General features: G+C 46.0%; 1 protein-coding gene across 1 annotated transcript in view; it reads right to left on the bottom strand.

Annotated features, from left to right (window-relative positions):
• PATJ (PATJ crumbs cell polarity complex component) overlaps positions 1 to 19,683 on the bottom strand; it is a 416,491-nt gene that overhangs the window by 10,480 nt on the left and 386,328 nt on the right. Inside the window, exon 42 of the mRNA XM_030812925.1 lies at positions 2,715 to 2,821. Coding sequence (XP_030668785.1) covers positions 2,715 to 2,821 — 107 coding nt within the window. The remainder of the gene's footprint in view (positions 1 to 2,714; positions 2,822 to 19,683) is intronic.

Below are 19,683 nucleotides of genomic sequence, written 5' to 3'. Positions count from 1 at the left end.
ATAAACACAAGATCTGACCATGTTGCCCAGGCCTTGGCCTCTCAAAGTGCTGGGATTACAGGAGTGGGCCACCATACTTAACAATTTTGAATGTCACCTGCTTATTCCAATTCTTTTTTTTTTTTTTTTTCTTGAGACAGGGTCTTGTTCTGTCTCCTAGGCTGCAGTACAGTGGCACAATCGCAGCCCATTGCAGCCTCAAACTCCTGGGTTCAAGTGATCCTCCCGTCTCAGCCTCCTGAGTAGCTGGGATTACAAGCATGCACCACTATGCCTGGCTCCAGTTCCCTTAAAACTGGCTCCAGTTCTCTTAAGCTTAAGCATCAGCTTCTCCAACTACACTCCTTAACTGAGTTATGTCCCATATCCATGGTTTCACAGGACCCTCTCTCAATGAATTTAGCTCTCCTACAGTTATCTTTTATAACCATGGATTTATGGGTCTGTTTTTCCACTTCTCTGGCAGCTCTGTGGGGACTGGGGCAATATCTTTACTTACATTTCTAAGTTTGAGTCCTCAGGACCTAGCACTTGTATCTAAGTGTCTGGCCTTAGAATGGTGCTCAATAAATATCTGTTGAGATACTGATGAATTGTCCCCTATAGCTGAATGATTATGACTCATGAATAAGGCTCTACTTTTCCCCACTTTGTGGCCTTACAAGCACTCTCAGTAACAGCTCACTGGCTGGATACAAATTCGATTCATGTTTCTTCTTTCAAACACGGCCCCCATTTCCAAAGATACTGGAATGGGAACCTAGATGCCCAAAGCCATTGCTTTAGAGCTACCTCCTGCAGCCACCAAATCATTAAAGACCCTTATAATCGTGCCTATTTATACTCAGGGACGTATTTTCAGGGGAAGAGGGAGGAGTGTGGCTCTACTCCTCAACTGGCAACATCAGATGGAATTTGCCTCCATTGATCTCACAATATCATAACATTTTCAACCAATTAGTTTAAATTTACTTTCATATAGAAGACTAGTAAAAAAAAAAAAAATCCCAGTGTTAGCAGTGGTGGGATTATGAGTGATTTTTAAATTCCTTTAAGCTTGTGGTTCCCAGCCTGCCAGAGGCCATGGAATTATAGCAAAGGAATTAAGATTACCAGGGGATCTCTGTATTTCCATTGCCACATCAAAGGATGCTAAAGGTACACTGTACTTCCTATAAAGGTCCTGATTTTTTTTTTTTAAGGAAAAGGCCACCGTAATTTGAAAAATGTTATATTTCTATGTGTTGTCATATTTTCATGGCATGCATCTATTACTTTTATAATGAGAAAAAGGGAGAATGAGCTTAATTTAATATTCTTTCCTCAAGAAAAATAATCTCAAAGATGTCATTTAGGTGGGGAACTACCAGGAAAAAGTTGGGATGGGCTATGACCGTGAGATCCTTCAAATGAACCATCCAGATCTGTCAACAAACATTTACTGGGCACCTACTAGTGACCAGGCACTGCTGGTACCTGAGAGGTATAGCTTCAGGCAGCATTTCTCAAAGTGTAGCATTTCTCAGCCCATCTGTAGCAGAATCACTCTGGGAAACTTGTTAACATCAGGTTTCTGGAATCCACCATAGACCACCTAGTCAGAATTTTGGGATGTGGCCTGGGGAATTAGCATCTTTAAACATGCTCCCTAGATTACTCCTCTTTTTTTTTTTTTTTGAGATGGAGTTTCCCTCTTGTTGCCCAGGCTGGAGTGCAGTGGTGCAATCTTGGCTCACTGCAACCTCCACCTCCCGTGTTCAAGCAATTCTCCTGTCTCAGCCTCCCGAGTAGCTGGGATTACAGGTGCTTGCCACTACGCCTGGCTAATTTTTTGTATTTTTAATAGAGACAGGGTTTCATCATGTTGGCCAGGCTGGTCTCGAACTCCTGACCTCAGGCGATCCACCCACCTTGGCCTCCCAAAATGCAGGGATTACAGGCGTGAGCCACCGCGCCCGGCCCTTAGATTGCTCTTATGCACATTCTAGTTTGAGAAACCCTGCTTTAATGAACAACTTTAACTGCGATGACTGGTTTTAATGAAACATGTCAGCAAGTATAACAAGATTTCATCTCAGAACAAGATTTTAGCCTAGAAGTTCAGGAAACATGGTTCCTTGCACAATAAAGAAGCATGCACCTGGGCTATACATTCGTGGTTTCTTTTTTTTTTTTTTTTGGAGACGGAGTCTCACTCTGTTGCCCAGGCTGGAGTGCAGTGGCGCGATCTCGGCTCACTGCAAGCTCTGCCTCCCGGGTTCATGCCATTCTCCTGCCTCAGCCTCTCCGAGTAGCTGGACTACAGGCACTTGCCATCACGCCAAGCTAATTTTTTTTTGTATTTTTAGTAGAGATGGGGTTTCACCGTGGTCTCGATCTGACCTCGTGATCCGCCTGCCTCGGCCTCCCAAAGTGCTGGGATTACAAGCGTGAGCCACCGCGCCCGGCCATACATCCGTGGTTTCTTAGGGAAGCAGGCATAGGCACTGTGTCAAAGTGACCAGGTGCAGCGTGTGCGCAGGCCCTGCAACAATGGTCTTTCAAGAATTCATATGGTGGAATTAAGCCTTGTGAGAAAGAAGGATTCCCTAGAATTTAGAAAAAGTCATGGGCGCTTTGGCCTCCTCTCCTTTAGAGTGCACTTGAGTATCTGGAAAAGTTCTTCTGAGCTTTGCCCACATGCATAATAGGCCCTCTGCATCTGAAATACTCACTCTGTGTCTTCTGGTTGGTGTTCAGCAGTGGGCGAACCAAGGTGGTAGCCTGTAGACATGTTTTCAAGCTGAGCTGCTATGGCGCTTATATTGGTATCTGCTACAACCTGGGGAAAAAGTGAAAACAAGGTATTTCATTATAAGGAAGGAGAGAATTAGAGAAACCATGCTATATCCAAGGGTCAGTTCTCAATCCTAATCTTATTCAATTTATCTAGACCATTTGACACAATGGACTATTCTCTCTTTCAAACTTTTTTTTTTTTAAAGACAGGGTCTCACTCTGTTGCTCAGGTTGGAGTGCAGTGACATGATTTCGGCTCTCTGTAGCCTTGACCTCCCAGGCTCAAGCAATCCTCCCACCTCAGCCTCCCATGTAACTGGGACCACAGGCATGCACCACCAGGCCCGGCTAATATTTTTTTTTTTTTTTGAGACAGAGTTTCACTCTTGTCACCCAGGCTGGAGTGCAATGGTGTGATCTCAGCTCACTGCAAACTCTGCCTCCCGGGTTCAAGTGATTCTCCTGCCTGAGCCTCCTAAGTGGGATTACAGGCACCCACCACCACCATGCCTGGCTAATTTTTTTTTTTTTTTTGGAGTCAGAGTCTCGCTCTATCAACAGGCTGGAGCGCAGTGGCACGATCTCGGCTCACTACAACCTCTGCCTCCCGGGTTCAAGTGATTCTCCTGCCTCAGCCTCCCGAGTAGTTGGGACTACAGGCGAGTGCCACTACGCCCAGCTAATTTTTGTATTTTTAGTAGAGATGGGGTTTCACCATGTTGGCCAGGATGGTCTGCATCTCTTGACCTCGTGATCCACCTGCCTTGGCCTCCCAAAGTGCTGGGATAACAGGCGTGAGCCACTGTGCCTGGCCTAATTTTTATATTTTTAGTAGAGGCAGGGTTTCACCATGTTGGCCAGGCTGGTCTCGAACTCCTGACCTCAGGTGATCCACCCACCTTGGCCTCCCAAAGTGCTGGGATTACAGGCGTGAGCCACCACGCCCAGCCCTGGCTAATTTTTTTGTATTTATAGAGAGGGAGTTTTTGCCATGTTGTTCAGGCTGGTCTCCAACATCTGAGCTCAAGTGATCCACCCGCCTCATTATCCCAAAGTGTTGGGATTATAGGCATGTGCTCCTGTGCCCGGCCTTAAACTATTTTCTTCATTTCTTCGTTTGGTTTCCATGACACCACAATTCGCTAGTTTATTTTCCGCCACTTCTGGCCATTCCTTCTATCATTCAAACCTCTAACTGAGGGCCATAGGGCTTAGTCCTTGAGCTCCTTATCTTTTCCATTAAACATATTATCCCATCCCATTGTCTCCCATTCCATCCCATCCGATATCCCATTCCATCCATCTCATGAATGTGAATACCATCTAAGTGATGATAATCCCTGAATCTGTACCTCTAGCTCCAGTGCTAACCTAACATCAGATCCATATATCCAGTGGGTGACTGGATATATGGATCCAGTTGTCATTGGGTCCATAGACATCTATGGGACGTCTCCAGGAATCTCAAAGCTAACTTGTCTAAAATGGAGCCTTTGCTCCCTGCAACCTTTGCTCCTGGAGCCTTCTTCATCTTGGGCAACTGCAGCTTGATTTTTCCAGTTTCAAGGATGGCGTCATCCTTGGCTCATCTCTGTCTCTCACAACCCACATTCCATCCTCATGAAATTCTATTGGTTTTTCTTTTTTTAAAATTTATTATTTATTTTTTTGAGATGGAGTTTCGCTCTCGTTGCCCAGGCTAGAGTGCAATGGCGTGATCTCGGCTCACTGTAACCTCCGCCTCCCGGGTTCAAGCGAGTCTCCTGCCTCAGCCTCCCAAGTAGCTGGGATTACAGGCACCCGCCACCACGCCCGGCTAATTTTTTTGTATTTTAGTAGAGACGGGGTTTCTCCATGTTGGTTAGACTGGTCTTGAACTTTTTTTTTTTTTTTTTATTATACTTTAGGTTTTAGGGTACATGTGCACATTGTGCAGGTTTGTTACATATGTATCCATGTGCCATATAGATTTCCTGCACCCATTAACTCGTCATTTAGCATTAGGCATATCTCCTAATGCTGTCCCTCCCCCCTCCCCCCACCCCACAACAGTCCCCAGAATGTGATGTTCCCCTTCCTGTGTCCATGAGTTCTCATTGTTCTTCTAACCTGAGGTGATCTGCCTGCCTCCGCCTCCCAGAGTGCAGGGATTACAGGCGTGAGCCACCGCGGCCGGTAAAATTCTATTCGTTTTTCTATGAAATTATTTCTAGCCTTCTCACTGGTCTTCTCGCTTCAGCCCCTCCATCCATAGCGGCTAGGATGTTTCTGTTATAATGGAGCAGATTATTCCAATCTTTTGCTTAAAACTGTCCAAAGGAAACCCGACTCTCTTGGACCACCACTGAAGTCCTTCCTATAACCTCTAGGGACATCTGCAGTGATGTGCCCTGTGACATCTCTGCCTCTCCCCTAACATTCTCCTTGGCATTCTCTCTGCCCCATTGTGCCGGCCTCCTCACTGTTTCTTTCACATGCCAGACGCATCCCCACCTCAGCACTCTAACCGCTGTGCCTTCTGCCTGGCACGTTCTGTATTTGGCATCTGTGTGGTTGGCTTCTTCACTACTCTGAGGCCTTTGAGCCACCTTCCCTGGCCACTCTAACTAACCTTTCCACACCAACATCCCAGCTCCATGTTTCATGTTCCCCTTCCCTGCTTCCTGGTTCCTTCTAAATATTTCTTTCATTTATGTATTTGTTTATTTATTTTTGAGACAGAGTCTCACTCTGTCGCCCAGGCTGGAGTGCAGTGGCACGATCTCGGCTCACTGCAGCCTCTGCCTCCCGGGTTCAAGCAATTCTCGTGCCTTAGCGTCCCAAGTAGCTAGGATTACAGGCGCATGCCACCACGCCTGGCTAATTTTTTTGTATTTTTAGTAGAGACAGGGTTTCACCATGTTGTCCAGGCTGGTCTCAAACTCCTGACCTCAAGTGATCTGCCCGCCTTGGCCTCCCAAAGTGCTGAGATTACAGGCATGAGCCACCGCACCTGGCCTTTTCTTTATTTTTTGAGACAGGGACTTGCTCTGTCACCCAGGCTGGAGTGCAGTGGTATGATCTCAGCTCATTGCAGCCTTGACCTCCTGGGCTCAAGAGATCGTCCCACCTCATCCTCCAAGCAGCTGGGAATACCGGCATGCACCACCATGCCCAGCTAACTTTTTATTTTTTGTAGCGACAGTGTCTCACTGTGTTGCTCAGGCTAGTCTTCAACTCCTGGGCTCAAGTAATCCTCCCACCTTGGCTCCAAAAGTAAGGAGGATTACAGGCGTGAGCCACCCTCCCCGGCCTGTTTCCTTCTTACCACCATCACTATCTAATGAACTGCATACATCTTACCTTGTTTATCTTATTTATTATCTATCACTTCATATTAGAATGTAAGGGCAGGAAGTTTGTCTGCTTTGTTCACTCCTGTATTCCCCATCACATAGAAGAGTGCCTAGCACATAGCAGGTGCTCAGTAAATAACTGGTGAATGAAAGAATGGATGAATATCTCTGACTCTCTGAGATTTGCCTATTAGATAGTCCTAAACAAAGGTATAGTAGAATAGGCTGTGCACGGTGGCTTGCACCTGTAATCCCAGCATTTTTGGAAGCCAAGGTAGGCGGATCACTTGAGCTCAGGAGTTCAAGACCAGCCTGGGTAACATGGCAAAACTCTGTCTCTACTAAAAATACAAAAGAAATTAGCCGGTGTGGTGGCACATGCCTGGATTCCCAGCTACTTGGGAGGCAGAGGTTGCAATGAGCAGAGATCGTATCACTGCACTCCAGAGTAAAACTCTGTCTCAAAAATAAATAAAATAAAATAAAATAAAAATAAAATAAAAGAAACCCACAAACACACACAAAAACAAAGGTATAGTAGAATAATGGCACTTTATATTTGTATTCTGCTAATAATATATATATATTTTTTGCAAATAACATTCTAAAGCATTTAGAAGAAATATAGTATAGCTCTGGGAGTCCACAACAGGACTCAGGATGGAGTTCCAGAGTTCAGTTTCAGCCACTTATCAATGCTATATGTGAGTTTCAGCTTCCTCATCTATTAAAAGGGAATCATAAAAGTCTGTTTTGCCTCCTTATCCTGGAGTTGTCTTCCACCTCAACTAGTTACCAGAGATACTTTCTCAAGAGCTCCTTGGTCACCTCTGCTTCTAGGTTATAATTCTCACCGCACAAATACAGAGGGAAGTTTGCCAGCAATGCAAAGCTCGACTTGATTGCAATTTCAGAAAAGGCCAACAGAGGGCACAGCTGCCTAAACTGCTAAATTAAGCTTCATCTGCTAAGTAGAGCAGAGAAAGAAAGAAAATAGGCCTGACCCAGAACACATTTTGGGTGAGGCATCCTATTCTGGGGAAAACACTGCTATGTCCAAGTTACAGAATCTTCTGGAAATACCACTATATGAAGAATGAGAACACATTTTGGGTGAAGCATCCTATTCTGGGGAAAACACTGCTATGTCCAAGTTATAGAATCTTCTGGAAATACCACTGTATGAAGAATGATGGAATGAATTGGGAAATATTTAGGATGAAAGATTAAAAGAGGAAATGATAGATTTCTCCCTGCCCCCAAAAGTCTCTCCTCTTAGCACCAGCTTTCTGCTCTCTTCCACAGCAAGTGTACTGGAAGGTTAACTTGTCCATGAACTCTTTTATCCTTCCTACTCTTGAAGTCCACCATCTTTATAAACCTACCCCACTCTGGCTTCCATCCCCATCTCCCACCCAAACTTCCATGACCCACACTCTTCTGGCTTTCCTTCTGCAGGGGCCTGTCTCCCCATCTCTTTGCTCTTCTTCCATTTATCTCTCATGGTGCAGTCCTGGGCCCATTATCCACTTGCACACTCGGGCTCCAGTGACAGCATGTACATTCCCACAGCTTTACATTCCAACATGCTCACAATCCCAGCTTAGGCCAGCGTGGCGCCTCACACCTGTAATCCCAGCAATTTGGGAGGCAGAGCGGGCTGCATCACCTGAGGTAAAGAGTTCAAGACTAGCCTGGCCAACATGGTGAAACCTGGTCTCTACTAAATATACAAAAATTAGCTGGGTGTAATCCCAGCTACTCGGGAGACTGAGCCAGGAGAATCGCTTGAACCCAGGAGGCAGAGGTTGCAGTGAGCTGAGATTAAGCCATGGCACTTCAGCCTGGGTGACAGTGAGACTCTGTCTCAAAAAAAAAAAAAAAATCCCAGCTTAGTCTGTGATATCCAATTGCCAAGTTGACATCTGCATTTTAATATCTCAAAGATGTATCAAAATTAACACAATATCCAAACTTCTGATTTAACAATTCATCTCCTTCAATTCACTTTTCTTCTAGTTTTCCTCATTTTAGTAAGTGGCACCTCCAGATGTCAAGTTAGAAATATACTAGGTGAAATAGTGAAAATACTGGTGTGCTGGCTGGTGCCTATCTAACTGGAAAGGATGCTAGGATGCCAGCCATATAGCTGATCGCTCTCTGAATATCTGATCCCTCCACTCCTGCTTGCTCTATGTAATCCATCAAGTCCCCTGGATTCTACCTCCAAAATCCTTCTCAAAGGATTTTGAGATATTTCTCACAAGTTATGGTGATTAGTATCTATGTGCATGTTGACTGTATTTCCCACCCAATCACAGGATCCTTGAGGATCAGAACTGCTTCTCCTTGGCACAATGCTAATGTGTCTAGCACATAATAATTGCTTAATAATTGTGGAGTGAATGAACGAATCTAAAACTGTCATAAGGAATAGGGATTATGGGACTCAATTTTCTGAATTTCCACAGAGCAGGGTGAGACTGATGGAGGTTACAAGGAGATAGGTGTTGGGTTTTTTAAGGGGAAAAAAAAAAGTAACAAGGCAGTTATGGAATGGAATGGCACAGTTTGCTAGGGCATGAGCACCTCAGTGGAGCAAGCATTCAGATAGAGGCTTGAAATTAATCAATTCAGGATGTAGTGGAGGGGAGTCCTATGCTTTGTGGGAAGTTACACGGGTACTGTTGTCAGCTGACCATGAAACAGACTGTCCATATGGGGCCGAGGAAGAAAGTCACTAAAACAGTGTTTTTTTTAAGGTATCGTCAAATGCCAAGATGTGATGGCAGCCTGCTCCTTCCTTTACTCGCTCATTTATTCAACATAATGCAGCATCACCATGGCTGAATATAAAATGAGCACTTACTTTATGCTCATTTTATTTTATTTTTATTTATTTGTTTATTTAATTGTTTATTTTTGAGACAGAGGCTTGCTCTGTTGCCCAGGCTGCAGTGCAATGGCACAATCTCGGCTCACTGCAACCTCTGCCTCCTGGGGTCAAGCAATTCTCTTGCCTCAGCCTCCCAAGTAGCTGGTATTACAGGCGTATGTCACCACGCCCAGCTAATTTTTTGTATTTTTAATAGAGATGGGGTTTCACCATGTTGGCCAGCCTGTTCTCAAACTCCTGACCTCAGGTGATCCACCCGCCTTGGCCTCCCAACATGCTGGCCTCCCAAAATACAGGTGTGAGTCACCGTATTTGTTTATTTTTGAGACAGAGTCTCACTCTGTTGCCCAGGCTGGAGTGCAGCGGCACAATCTCACCTCACTGTAACCTCCACCTCCCAGGTTCAAGCAATTCTTGTGCCTCAGCCTCCTGAGTAGCTGGGATTACAGGTGCATGCCACCATGCCTGGCTAATTTTTGTATTTTTAGTACAGATGGGTTTTACCATGTTGCCCAGGCTGGTCTTGAACTCCTGGCCTCAAGTGATCTGGCCATCTTGGCCTCTCAAAGTGCTGGGATTACAGGCATGAGCCAATGCACCCGGCTATGCTCATTTTACATTCAGCCATGGTGGTGCTGCATTATGTCTTTAAGCATCCTTCTGAGTCCCTACAGAGGTAGGTGCTGCTATTATTTCCATATTACAGATGAGGAACCTGAAGCAGGGAGGTTAAGTCACACAGGTGGTAAGGGGTAAAGCCAGGATTTAAATCCAAATCTAGAATCTTGTACTCCTAACTGTCTGTGGTGTGAGGCAAATCACCTTGTGTGAGGCAACAGAGTTTATAGGCCATTTTTGGAGCATGGGAAGGGGAGGAGCAGAGGGACAGTGGGACAAGAAGATGCAAATAGAGCAGACCATCATGATGGCATGTGCTTGGCACCAGGGGGTACTCCACTCTCCAGGGTACTGCAAGGAGACAGCCTGAGGTGTGGGAGGCATAACACACCCACCACCTCACCCCCACTTCCTAGAAACCTTCCTAGCTTCCTAGGAAGAAAGCTGTCTACCTTTTATTTTATTTTTAGAGATGTGTCTTGCTCTCTCACCCAGGGTGGAGTGCAGTGGTGCGATCATAGCTCACTGCAGCCTTGAACTCCTGGACTCAAGTGATCCTCCCACTTCAGCCTTCTCAGTAGCTGGGAATACAGGCGTGAACCACCGAGACCAGCTCATTGCCTTTTAGAAAGAGATTATCCTTTCAAGAGTCCATGAAATCCGCCATACAAATGGTAAAACCAAAGTTATAGTTTTATTTGGGTAAAAATCAATTTTTTTTAAATTTGAGATGGTGTCTCGCTCTGTTGCCCAGGCTGAAGTGCAGTGACATGATCTCGGCTCACTGCAACCTCTGCCTCCCAGGTTCAAGTGATTCTCGTGCCTCAGCCTCCCCAGCAGCTAGGATTACAGGCTCGTGCCACCACTCCCAGCTAATTTTTGTATTTTTAGTAGAGACGGGGTTTCATCATGTTGGCCAGGCTGGTCTCAAACTCCTGATCTCAAGTAATCCGCCTTCCTTGGCCTCCCAAAGTGCTGGGATTACTGGCGTGAGCCACCGCACTCGGCCAAAAATCAATTTTTAAAAAGTCTAGCTGCAAAGTATAAAAACACTTCCGTAGCATGGTCTTATGGAAAAACTCACATCCCTCTAAAACCTGAAGTCATTTTGCTCACTCCTTCACCCCGAAACAAAAAAAACTGATAATACCGAATCTTAGAGACCCACCCAGGACACTTGGGGTTGTCCAGGCTTCTGCCTATTTTGTAGAAGTGGAATCCAAGGGGCTGAATGAGAAACGTGAATGACTTTCACTGACAGCTTGGTCTTTTGCAGGAAGACAAGGAGAGCACAAATATGTCACCTTAAGAATGACTTTAGCCTGGGCAAGGTGGCTCATGCCTGTAATCCTAACACTTTGGGAGGCCCAGGCAGGCAGATCACATGAGCCCAGGAGTTCGAGACCACCCTGAGCAACATGGTGAGACCATGACTCTACAAAAAATACAAAAATTAGCTGGGCGTGGTGGTGCATGACTGCAGCCCCAGCTATTTGGGAGGCTGAGGTGGGATGATCACCCGAGCCCAGGAGGTTGAGGCTACAGCACGCCATGATTGTGCCACTAGATTCCAGCCTGGGCAACAGAGTGAGACCCTGTCTCAAAAAAAAAAAAAAAAAAAAGAATGACTTTAGACTTTACAGCTCTAAGAAATCCCCATCAAGCCCTTCTGTCTTAAGAGGTGATTGGCAAGTAACTTGATAGGCAGCAGAGTTAAACCTTCCTGGGGCTTTGACTTGTGAAAGGGGATAATCTGATCTCCAAAGGGTGTGTTCAGCTTTGAGTTCATATAAGTTCAACTTTGAGATATGGTCTGTGAGCTGGCTCAGCCCCGCCACTGGAGAGCTCTTCCACCATCAACATCAGGGACTGACTGAACAACACGGAGGTAAGGCTGGGAGATGTTTGTGTGCTTTGGGGAAGGCAAAGACTCTAATGAGAAGTTTGCTCTTTTTTTTTTTGAGATGGAGTCTCGCTGCGTCACCCAGGCTGGAGGGCAGTGGCGCAATCTCGGCTCACTGCAACCTCTGCCTCCCAGATTCAAGCAATTCTCTGCCTCAGCCACCCAAGTAGCTGGGACTACAGGTGCCGCCACTACGCCCGGCTAATTTTTGTATTTTTAGTAGAGACTGGGTTTCACCATCTTGGCCAGGCTGGTCTTGAACTCCTGACCTCAGGTGATCCGCCTACCTCGGCCTCCCAAAGTGCTGGGATTACAGGTGTGAGCCACCGTGCCCGGCCAGTTTGCTCTTTTTTAAAAGTAAATCTTACACTCCTGGGTGTAAACTTCTGCGAAAGGTTCTGAGAATAGAGACGGGGACAGAGGAAACCCAGGGGAGCAAAAGTTCCCTGCCCTCCAGAGATTGCAGCCAATGTCATCTAGTGTGGGAGGCAGATATGAACACATGCAGGTCAGAGTGGAGAGAGGAGAGGGGAAGGAAAGGGATTCCTTCTGGGGAAGGCACAGGGACTTTGAGGTCCTTAACTGGACAATAGGCATTAAAGTTTCTGTAACTTGAATGTGCTTCAGAGCTGTAGTGTTTGGAGTCCTTTCACCTGGGTGGGGCCAGCTCCAGTCCTAAGATCTGCAGCTGTGGTCTTGCATTTTGCATTACTCAGATTGGCAAACTTTTCTCTCATGTCCCGCTAGACCCAGAGGCCTGGAAATGTGGCTGGTGCCCCGGCCCTCCAACATGGGGGAGGTGGGTTAAATTTATGCCTGCAGATCCTTTAAATTTATGCTCCTTCTTGGCTGGGTGCAGTGGCTCACACCTGTAATCCCAGCACTTTGGGAGGCTGAGGTGGGTGGATCACCTAAGGTCAGGAGTTTGTGACCAGCCTGGCCAACATGGTGAAACCCCTCTCTACTAAAAATACAAAAATTAGCTGGTCATGGTGGCTTATGCACCTGTAATCCCAGCTACTAGGGAGGCTGAGGCAGGAGAATCGCTTGAACCCAGGAGGCGGAGGTTGCAGTGAATTGAGATTGCGCCACTGCATTCCAACCTATGTGACAGAGTGAGACTCTGTCTCAAACAAACAAACAAACAAACAAACAGAAAACTTATGCTCTTTCCTGTGAGGCACAGTGCTGCTGTAGACATCTTGAGTGGTTGTTTAAGGGCAGGTAACTAGATCTGGAAGCTGGTGATGGGTATTGCATCACCATTAAAGTTAGTAGAACTTCTAAGTCGCCAAATGGTTGTGTTTTCTTAAAGTCTCACTAGGCATTTAATGAACTACTTGGTTTCCCCTCATCCTCCCCAACTCTTATTATCAAATATTTAGTAATTGCCAACCTGAGGTGGAGGAGACCCCTGGTCTGAAGGAAGAGAAGGAAATCTCCCAACCCAAAGAGTGGAAGGCCACAGACCTGAAGAAAGAGGTGGAGAAAATCTCCTCATCCGAGGAAGAGGAGACTGTGAACCTGAAGGAAGAGGTGGAGAAAATCCCCCCACCTGAGGAGGAGACTATGGACCTGAAGGAAGAGAAGGAGGAGATCCCCCCACCTGAGGTGAGGGAGGCCACTGGCCTGAAGAAAAAGCAGGAAGAAATCCTCCCGCCAGAGGACGGGGAGGCCGCAGCCTTGTCCTCTGCGCCTAAGGAACAGTTAGAGACGTTTGCATCTGTGGAAGAACCGACAAGCCTGCTTCCCTCTCAATCTGTGTTCCCCCCACAAACTGCTATCCCCTCTCATTCTGTGTTCCCCCCTCCAGAGGCATTTACCCCTCAGGCGTCTATCCCCACTCACTCTGTGTTCCCCCCTCCGGAGGCATTTCCCCCTCAGGCTGCTGTGTCCCCTCACTCGGTGTTCCCCCCTCCGGAGGCATTTCCCCCTCAGGCTGCTGTGCCCCCTCACTCTGTGTTCCCCCCTCCGGAGGCATTTCCCCCTCAGGCTGCTGTGCCCCCTCATTCTATGTTCCCACCTCCAACGGCACTCACTCATTCCATGTTTCCTTCTGCCAATGGGTTTCCCCCTCACTGTTTCTCCAACAGGGTTCTCCCTCTGATGTGAATTCCCTTAATTTGTGCCACCTTCCCCACTGTTTTCCTTTAAGAAGATATTTATTCTTATGTACTCTCTTGTGCTTTGCCTCCATGTTGCATTTAATAACTTAGGGTAAAAGGAACATTAAACTTAATTAGAACTCTATGTTCTACAGTGAAATATTGTGTATTTATTAAGCTTTCTAAATGAGTAATGAAGTAGAGGTCTTTACTGCACGGACCTAGGTTGAGTATCTTTCTTTAAAAACAGGTTTAGGTATTATGTTTTGGAGAATTGAGAAGTCAAAATAATTTCCAGATAAGTAAGATATTACAATGCATAAAAGCTTGAGCTCCTTGCTTAGAACTTTCCTAAAGGTTTCTGCAAAAGAACAAGATTAGCCCTTAGACTTACTAGACTCAAGCCTTTCAGTACCAAATCTGAAATTTAGCACTGGCTGGGTGTGGTGGCTCATGCCTGTAATCCTAGCACTTTGGGAGGCTGAGGTGGGAGGATCGCTTGAGCCTGGCAGATCAAGGCTACTGTGAGCCATGATTGTGCCACTGCACTCCAGCCTGGGGAACAGAGTGAGACCCTGTCTCAAAAAAACAACACAACACACACACACACACACACACACACACACACACACAACATAAAAATCCTCAGCACTTACACGCAGCTGGACCCTCAACCTATGGGTGCACACATGTTGAAAACAAACAGGAAGGCTGTAAAGTTAAGGTGATCCCTGAGAAAGCTGGCATCTTAAGATGGGGACACATTACAGAAACACACACACACACACAAACGAAAAGCCCATGCCTGGCCTTTGGTGTAACTTACTGAAATAGAAAGCACAGCTGCTTAAAGTTTTTGTCTAGAATCTAGTGACCCTGATTTTAGTGACACCAGAATATATTGATTTTTATGTGTCTGTTAAAAATTCAATGATCGGGCTGGCCGTGGTGGCTCACACCTGTAATCCCAGCACTTTGGGAGGCCGAGATGGGCGGATCACTTGAGGTCAGGAGTTCAAGACCAGCCTGACCAACATGGAGAAACCCCGTCTCTACTAAAAATACAAAATTAGCCGGGCGTGGCGGCGTGAGCCTATAATCCCAGCTCAGCTACTCAGGAGGCTGAGGCAGGAGAATCGCTTAAACCCAGGAGGCAGAGGTTGCAGTGAGCTGAGATTGCACCATTGCATTCCAGTCTGGGTAACAAGAGCTAAACTCTGTCTCAAAAAAAAAAAAAAAAAAAAAAAAAAAAAATCTAATGGTCTGAAGTGTGAAGCACTTCGAGTAAAATTCGAAAAGGGCAAACTGACTTCCAGCCACATCGCCACCTAGTGGCACACACCTCAAATGCCACCTGGAAAACCACTCCACTTCCAGGATTTTATAAAGGAATCTTAGTATCCTCTAACTTCAAGCCTATGTTATTACAATGAAAGTAATAAGATACCACTTAGTATTTACCATTTGCAACATACTGTATTTATTAGACACTTTACATCACACCTCATTTAATCCTCAGAGCAACCTTTTTAAGAAAGGAGCTCCACAGTCCCTGTTTTAGAGGAATAGGTTAGACTTTAGTAAAAGGATTCAAACTCACGACTTTCTGACACTACAGCCTACCTCTCCTACCTAACTTGGCCTAGGTCTTCATTTCAACTTTCAAACCTTAGGTCTTTGTCCCTTTCCTGCAGTTTATCACTGTCTTCATGGCATTCATTTGGCTTTTTTTTTTTTTTTTGAGACGGAGTCTCACTCTGTCACCCAGGATGGAGTGCAGTGGCGCGACCTCAGCTCATTGCAACCTCCGCCTCCCGAGTTCAAGCAATTCTCCTGCCTCAGCCTCCTGAGTAGCTGGGATTACAAGCATGCGCTACCATGCCTGGCTTATTTTTGTATTTTTAGTAGAGAGGGGGTTTCACCACGTTGGCCAGGCTGGTCTTGAACTCCTGACCTGAAGCGATCCCCCCCACCCCCGACCTCGGCCTCCCAAAGTGCTGGGATTACAGGTGTGAGCCACCACACCTGGCCTAAGCATTAGTTGGCTTTTTATTTGCAAACCCTGTAGACTACTTTTCTTACCCCTGGCTGCACATTAGAATCACCCGAGAAATTTTAAAATCATCTGATGTCCATGCCATATCCCACAAAAATTAAATCTGAACCTCAGGGGTGGGGCCCAGGAACAGGTATTAAAATCAGTGATTTTATTATGCAACTAAGGTAAAGACCTAATAGCAGATCATTCCTTTAGTGATACATAGGCCATGACACGCCTGCTCTGCACCCTCAGTGACACACCTTTTCCATTTCCAACCCTGGGTAAACCATCCATCTTCCTCCCCTACTGGAATTTTTCTGGACTAAATTGGTAACTGTGCTGATTTGTTCCCTATTAGTTCATGTCCTTCAGCTTGATTGGAATGGCTCAGCAACTCCATGTGAGCAGCACTGAGGAGGTATCTGCTCTGGGCGAGGCCCTGCGCCTGAGGCACAGATACAGATTTCTCCAGCTTTGGAGAACCATGGTCTGGAAGGACATCAACACCCAGGCACTCCCTATTCTTGGATGGAGAGTTTCTAAACAAAGGATTTTCCAAAATTTATAAAGAAAAGAGGCTGGGCATGGTGGCTCACACCAGTAATCCCAGCACTTTGGGAGGCCGAGGCGGGCGGATCACCTAAGGTCAGGAGTTCGAGACCAGCCTGACCAACATGGTGAAACCCTGTCTCTACTAAAAATACAAAATTAGCTGGGCGTGGTGGCACATGCCTGTAATCCCAGCTACTCAGGAGGCTAAGGCAGGAGAATCGCTTGAACCTGGGAGGTGGAAGTTGGAGAGAGCCAAGATCACGCCATTGCACTCCAGCCTGGGCAACAAGAGCAAAACTCCGTCTCAAAAAGAAAAAAAAAAAAAGAAAGAAAAGAAGAGAGGGCTGGGTGTTATGGCTCACGCCTGTAATCCCAGCACTTTGGGAGGCTGAGGTGGGACAGTCTCTTGAGTGCAGGAGTTAGAGGCCAATAATGAGACCTTGTCTCTCTAAAAAAAAAAAAAAAAAAAAAGACGAGAGTAGGGTGAGAAGGGTGTTTCAGAGGAAGAGAATAACGTGGGGAGACCTTTATTCATCCCTAAATAATGCTCTACTCCCCTGGGTCTGAGGCATGGGATCTGAATTAGCAGCATCACCAGTACCTAGGAGCTTGTTAGAAGAAATGCAAAATTGTCTGGGCACGGTGGCTCACGCCTGTAACCTCAGCACTTTGGGAGGCCAAGGCAGGCGGATCACCAGAGGTCAGGACTTCGAGACCAGCCTGGCCAACATGGTGAAACCCTGTCTCTAGTAAAATACAAAAATTAGCCAGGCATGGTGGTGGGTGCCTGTGGTCCCAGCTACTGGGGAGGCTGATGCAGGAGAATCGCTTAAACCCAGGAGGTGGAGGCTCAGTGGAGCCGGGATTGTGCCACTGCACTCCAGCCTGGGCTTCAGAGAGCAACTCTGTCTCAAAAAAAAAAAAAAAAAAAAGAAATGCAAATTCTTGAATCCCACGCCACTCCTGCAAAATCAGAAATGCTGGGGAGCCCTCCAGGTGTTTCCGGAGCGTGCTAAAGTTTGAGAAGCACCATTCTACTCAAATCTGTTTAGCTGCTTTTCAAACGGACCTATATTCTTGGTTCTTTTCTATTCTTTTTTCTCGAGATGGTGTCTCACTCTCGACTAGGCTGGACTGCAGTGGTGTAATCTCGGCTACTGCAACCTCCACCCACTGGGTTCAAGCTATTCTCCTGCCTCAGCCTCCCAAGTAGCTGGGACTACAGGCGCGTGCCAACACACCTGACTAATTTTTGTATTTTCAGTAGAGATGAGATTTCACCATGTTGGCCAGGCTGGTCTCAAACTCCAGACCTCAAGTGATCCACCTGCCTTGGCCTCCCAAAATGCTGGGATTACAGGTATGAGCCACCATGCCTGGCCATATTCTATTTTTTCTAAATATTTCTTTTTTGTGTGTACATAATAAAAAATTAAATAGTACAGTACATGATAAAAAAAATTCAACAATTGCCCTCCCTAGAAGCACACTGAACTTTTCTCTTTTTAATTCTAAAGAATAAGCTAAATAATATTCTTATATGCCTATTTTGAAATGTACTATCTTGGCGTCCACTGACTCCATACTCTAAGAGATGAAAATTTAGCTCGCCAAACTCTTTCACTTAACTGTTACATCATTTTTAAGTTCTATTTGTTTCCTATGTTTTAAAAATGTACTCAATCCTCTGTAGTTCTGATACTTTCCAACAACTTTTTATCTCACTTAAAAAAAATTCAGGCCAGGCGTGGTGGCTCACGCTTGTAATCCCAGCACTTTGGGAGGCTGAGGCGGGCGGATCACAAGGTCAGGAGATCGAGACCACAGTGAAACCCCATCTCTACTAAAAATAGAAAAAATTAGCCGGGCGTGGTGGTGGGCGCCTGTAGTCCCAGCTACTCGGAGAGGCTGAGGCAGGAGAATGGTGTGAACCCGGGAGGCGGAGCTTGCAGTGAGCTGCAATTGAGCCACTGCACTCCAGCCTGGGCGACAGAGCGAGACTCCGTCTCAATAAAAAAAAATCACACCTATTCACTTATGTAGTTTTTTTTTTTTTTTTAATTTTGAGACAAGGTCTCACTCTGTCATCCAGGCTGGAGTGCAGTGGCACGATCTTGGCTCACTGCAACCTCTGCCCCCACCCCCGGTTCAAGCAATCCTTCCACCCCAGCCTCGCCAGTAGCTGGGACTACAAGTGCATGCCACTATGCACGACTAATTTTTGTATTTTTTTGTAGAGACGGGGTCTCACCATGTTGCCCAAGCTGGTCTCAAACTTCTGGGCTCAAGTGATCTGCCAGCCTCGACCTCCCAAAGTGCTGGGATTATAGGTGTGAGCCACTGCACCCGGCCCATTTATATAATTTTAAAAGTCAAAATGATTCTATAGTATTTAATGAAAGAGTCCTTGCTCCTTTACCCCCATTACAGATTCTCACTCCCTAAAAGCAACTACTTTCAGCTGTTTCTCCTAGTATTCGCTTCCATATTCACATCGCCCAGGCCAGAATGCAGTGGCGAGATCTCGACTCACTACAACCTCTGCCCCTGGGGTTCAAGTGATTCTCCCACCTCAGCCTCTTGAGCAGCCGGGATTACAGAGGTGCACCACCACACCCGGCTACTTTTTTATATTTTTAGTAAAGACGAGGTTTCTCCGTTGGCCAGGCTGTGCTTCCATATTCTTAAATAACAGTTTTACTTCTATTTCTTGATTTTAAAATTTTTGATATCTAATCACTCCTTATTGTGGAAGATGAAGATTTAACTCACATTTTCATTCTACCAAAACACCACAAATCCCCATGCTACTAATAATTCATTCGGCCGGGCGTGGTGGCTCATGCCTGTAATCCCAGAACTTTGGGAGGCCAAGGCAGGCAGATCACTTGAGGTCAGGAGTTTGAGACCAGCCTGGCCAACATGGTGAAATCCCATCTCTACTGAAAATACAAAATTAGTCAGGTATGGTGGTGCATGCTTGTAGTCCCAGCTACTTGGGAGGCTGAGGCAGGAGACTTGCTTGAACCCAGGAGGTAGAGGTTGCAGTGCACTCCAGCCTGGACAACACAGCGAGACTCCATCTCAAAAAAATAAAATAAAATAAAATAAAAATAATTCATTCATCCTAATGTTTGGTTATATTGGTTTTTATTATTATGACATTATAGTTACATAATGTTATTATTTACTGATTTAGAGCTGGGATCTCACTCTGTCGCCCAAGCTGAGTGCAGTGCTATAATCACAGCTTACTGCAGCCTCAAACTCTTGGGCTCAAGTGATCTTCCTGCCTCATCCTCCGAGCAGCTAGTTTCTATGTGCTTTTTTTTTTTTGAGATGGAGTCTGACTCTTGTAGCCCATGCTGGGGTGCAATGGGGTGATCTTGGCTCACTGCAACCTCCGCCTCCCGGGTTCAAGGAATTCTCCTGCCTTAACCTCCTGAGTAGCTGGG

This window comes from Nomascus leucogenys, chromosome 5 (assembly GCF_006542625.1).
Source record: "Nomascus leucogenys isolate Asia chromosome 5, Asia_NLE_v1, whole genome shotgun sequence".
In the NCBI taxonomy this organism is placed as follows: Eukaryota; Metazoa; Chordata; class Mammalia; order Primates; family Hylobatidae; genus Nomascus; species Nomascus leucogenys.
Note: the sequence above shows the minus strand (reverse complement) of the source record. Positions and strands in the feature narration are given on the sequence as shown.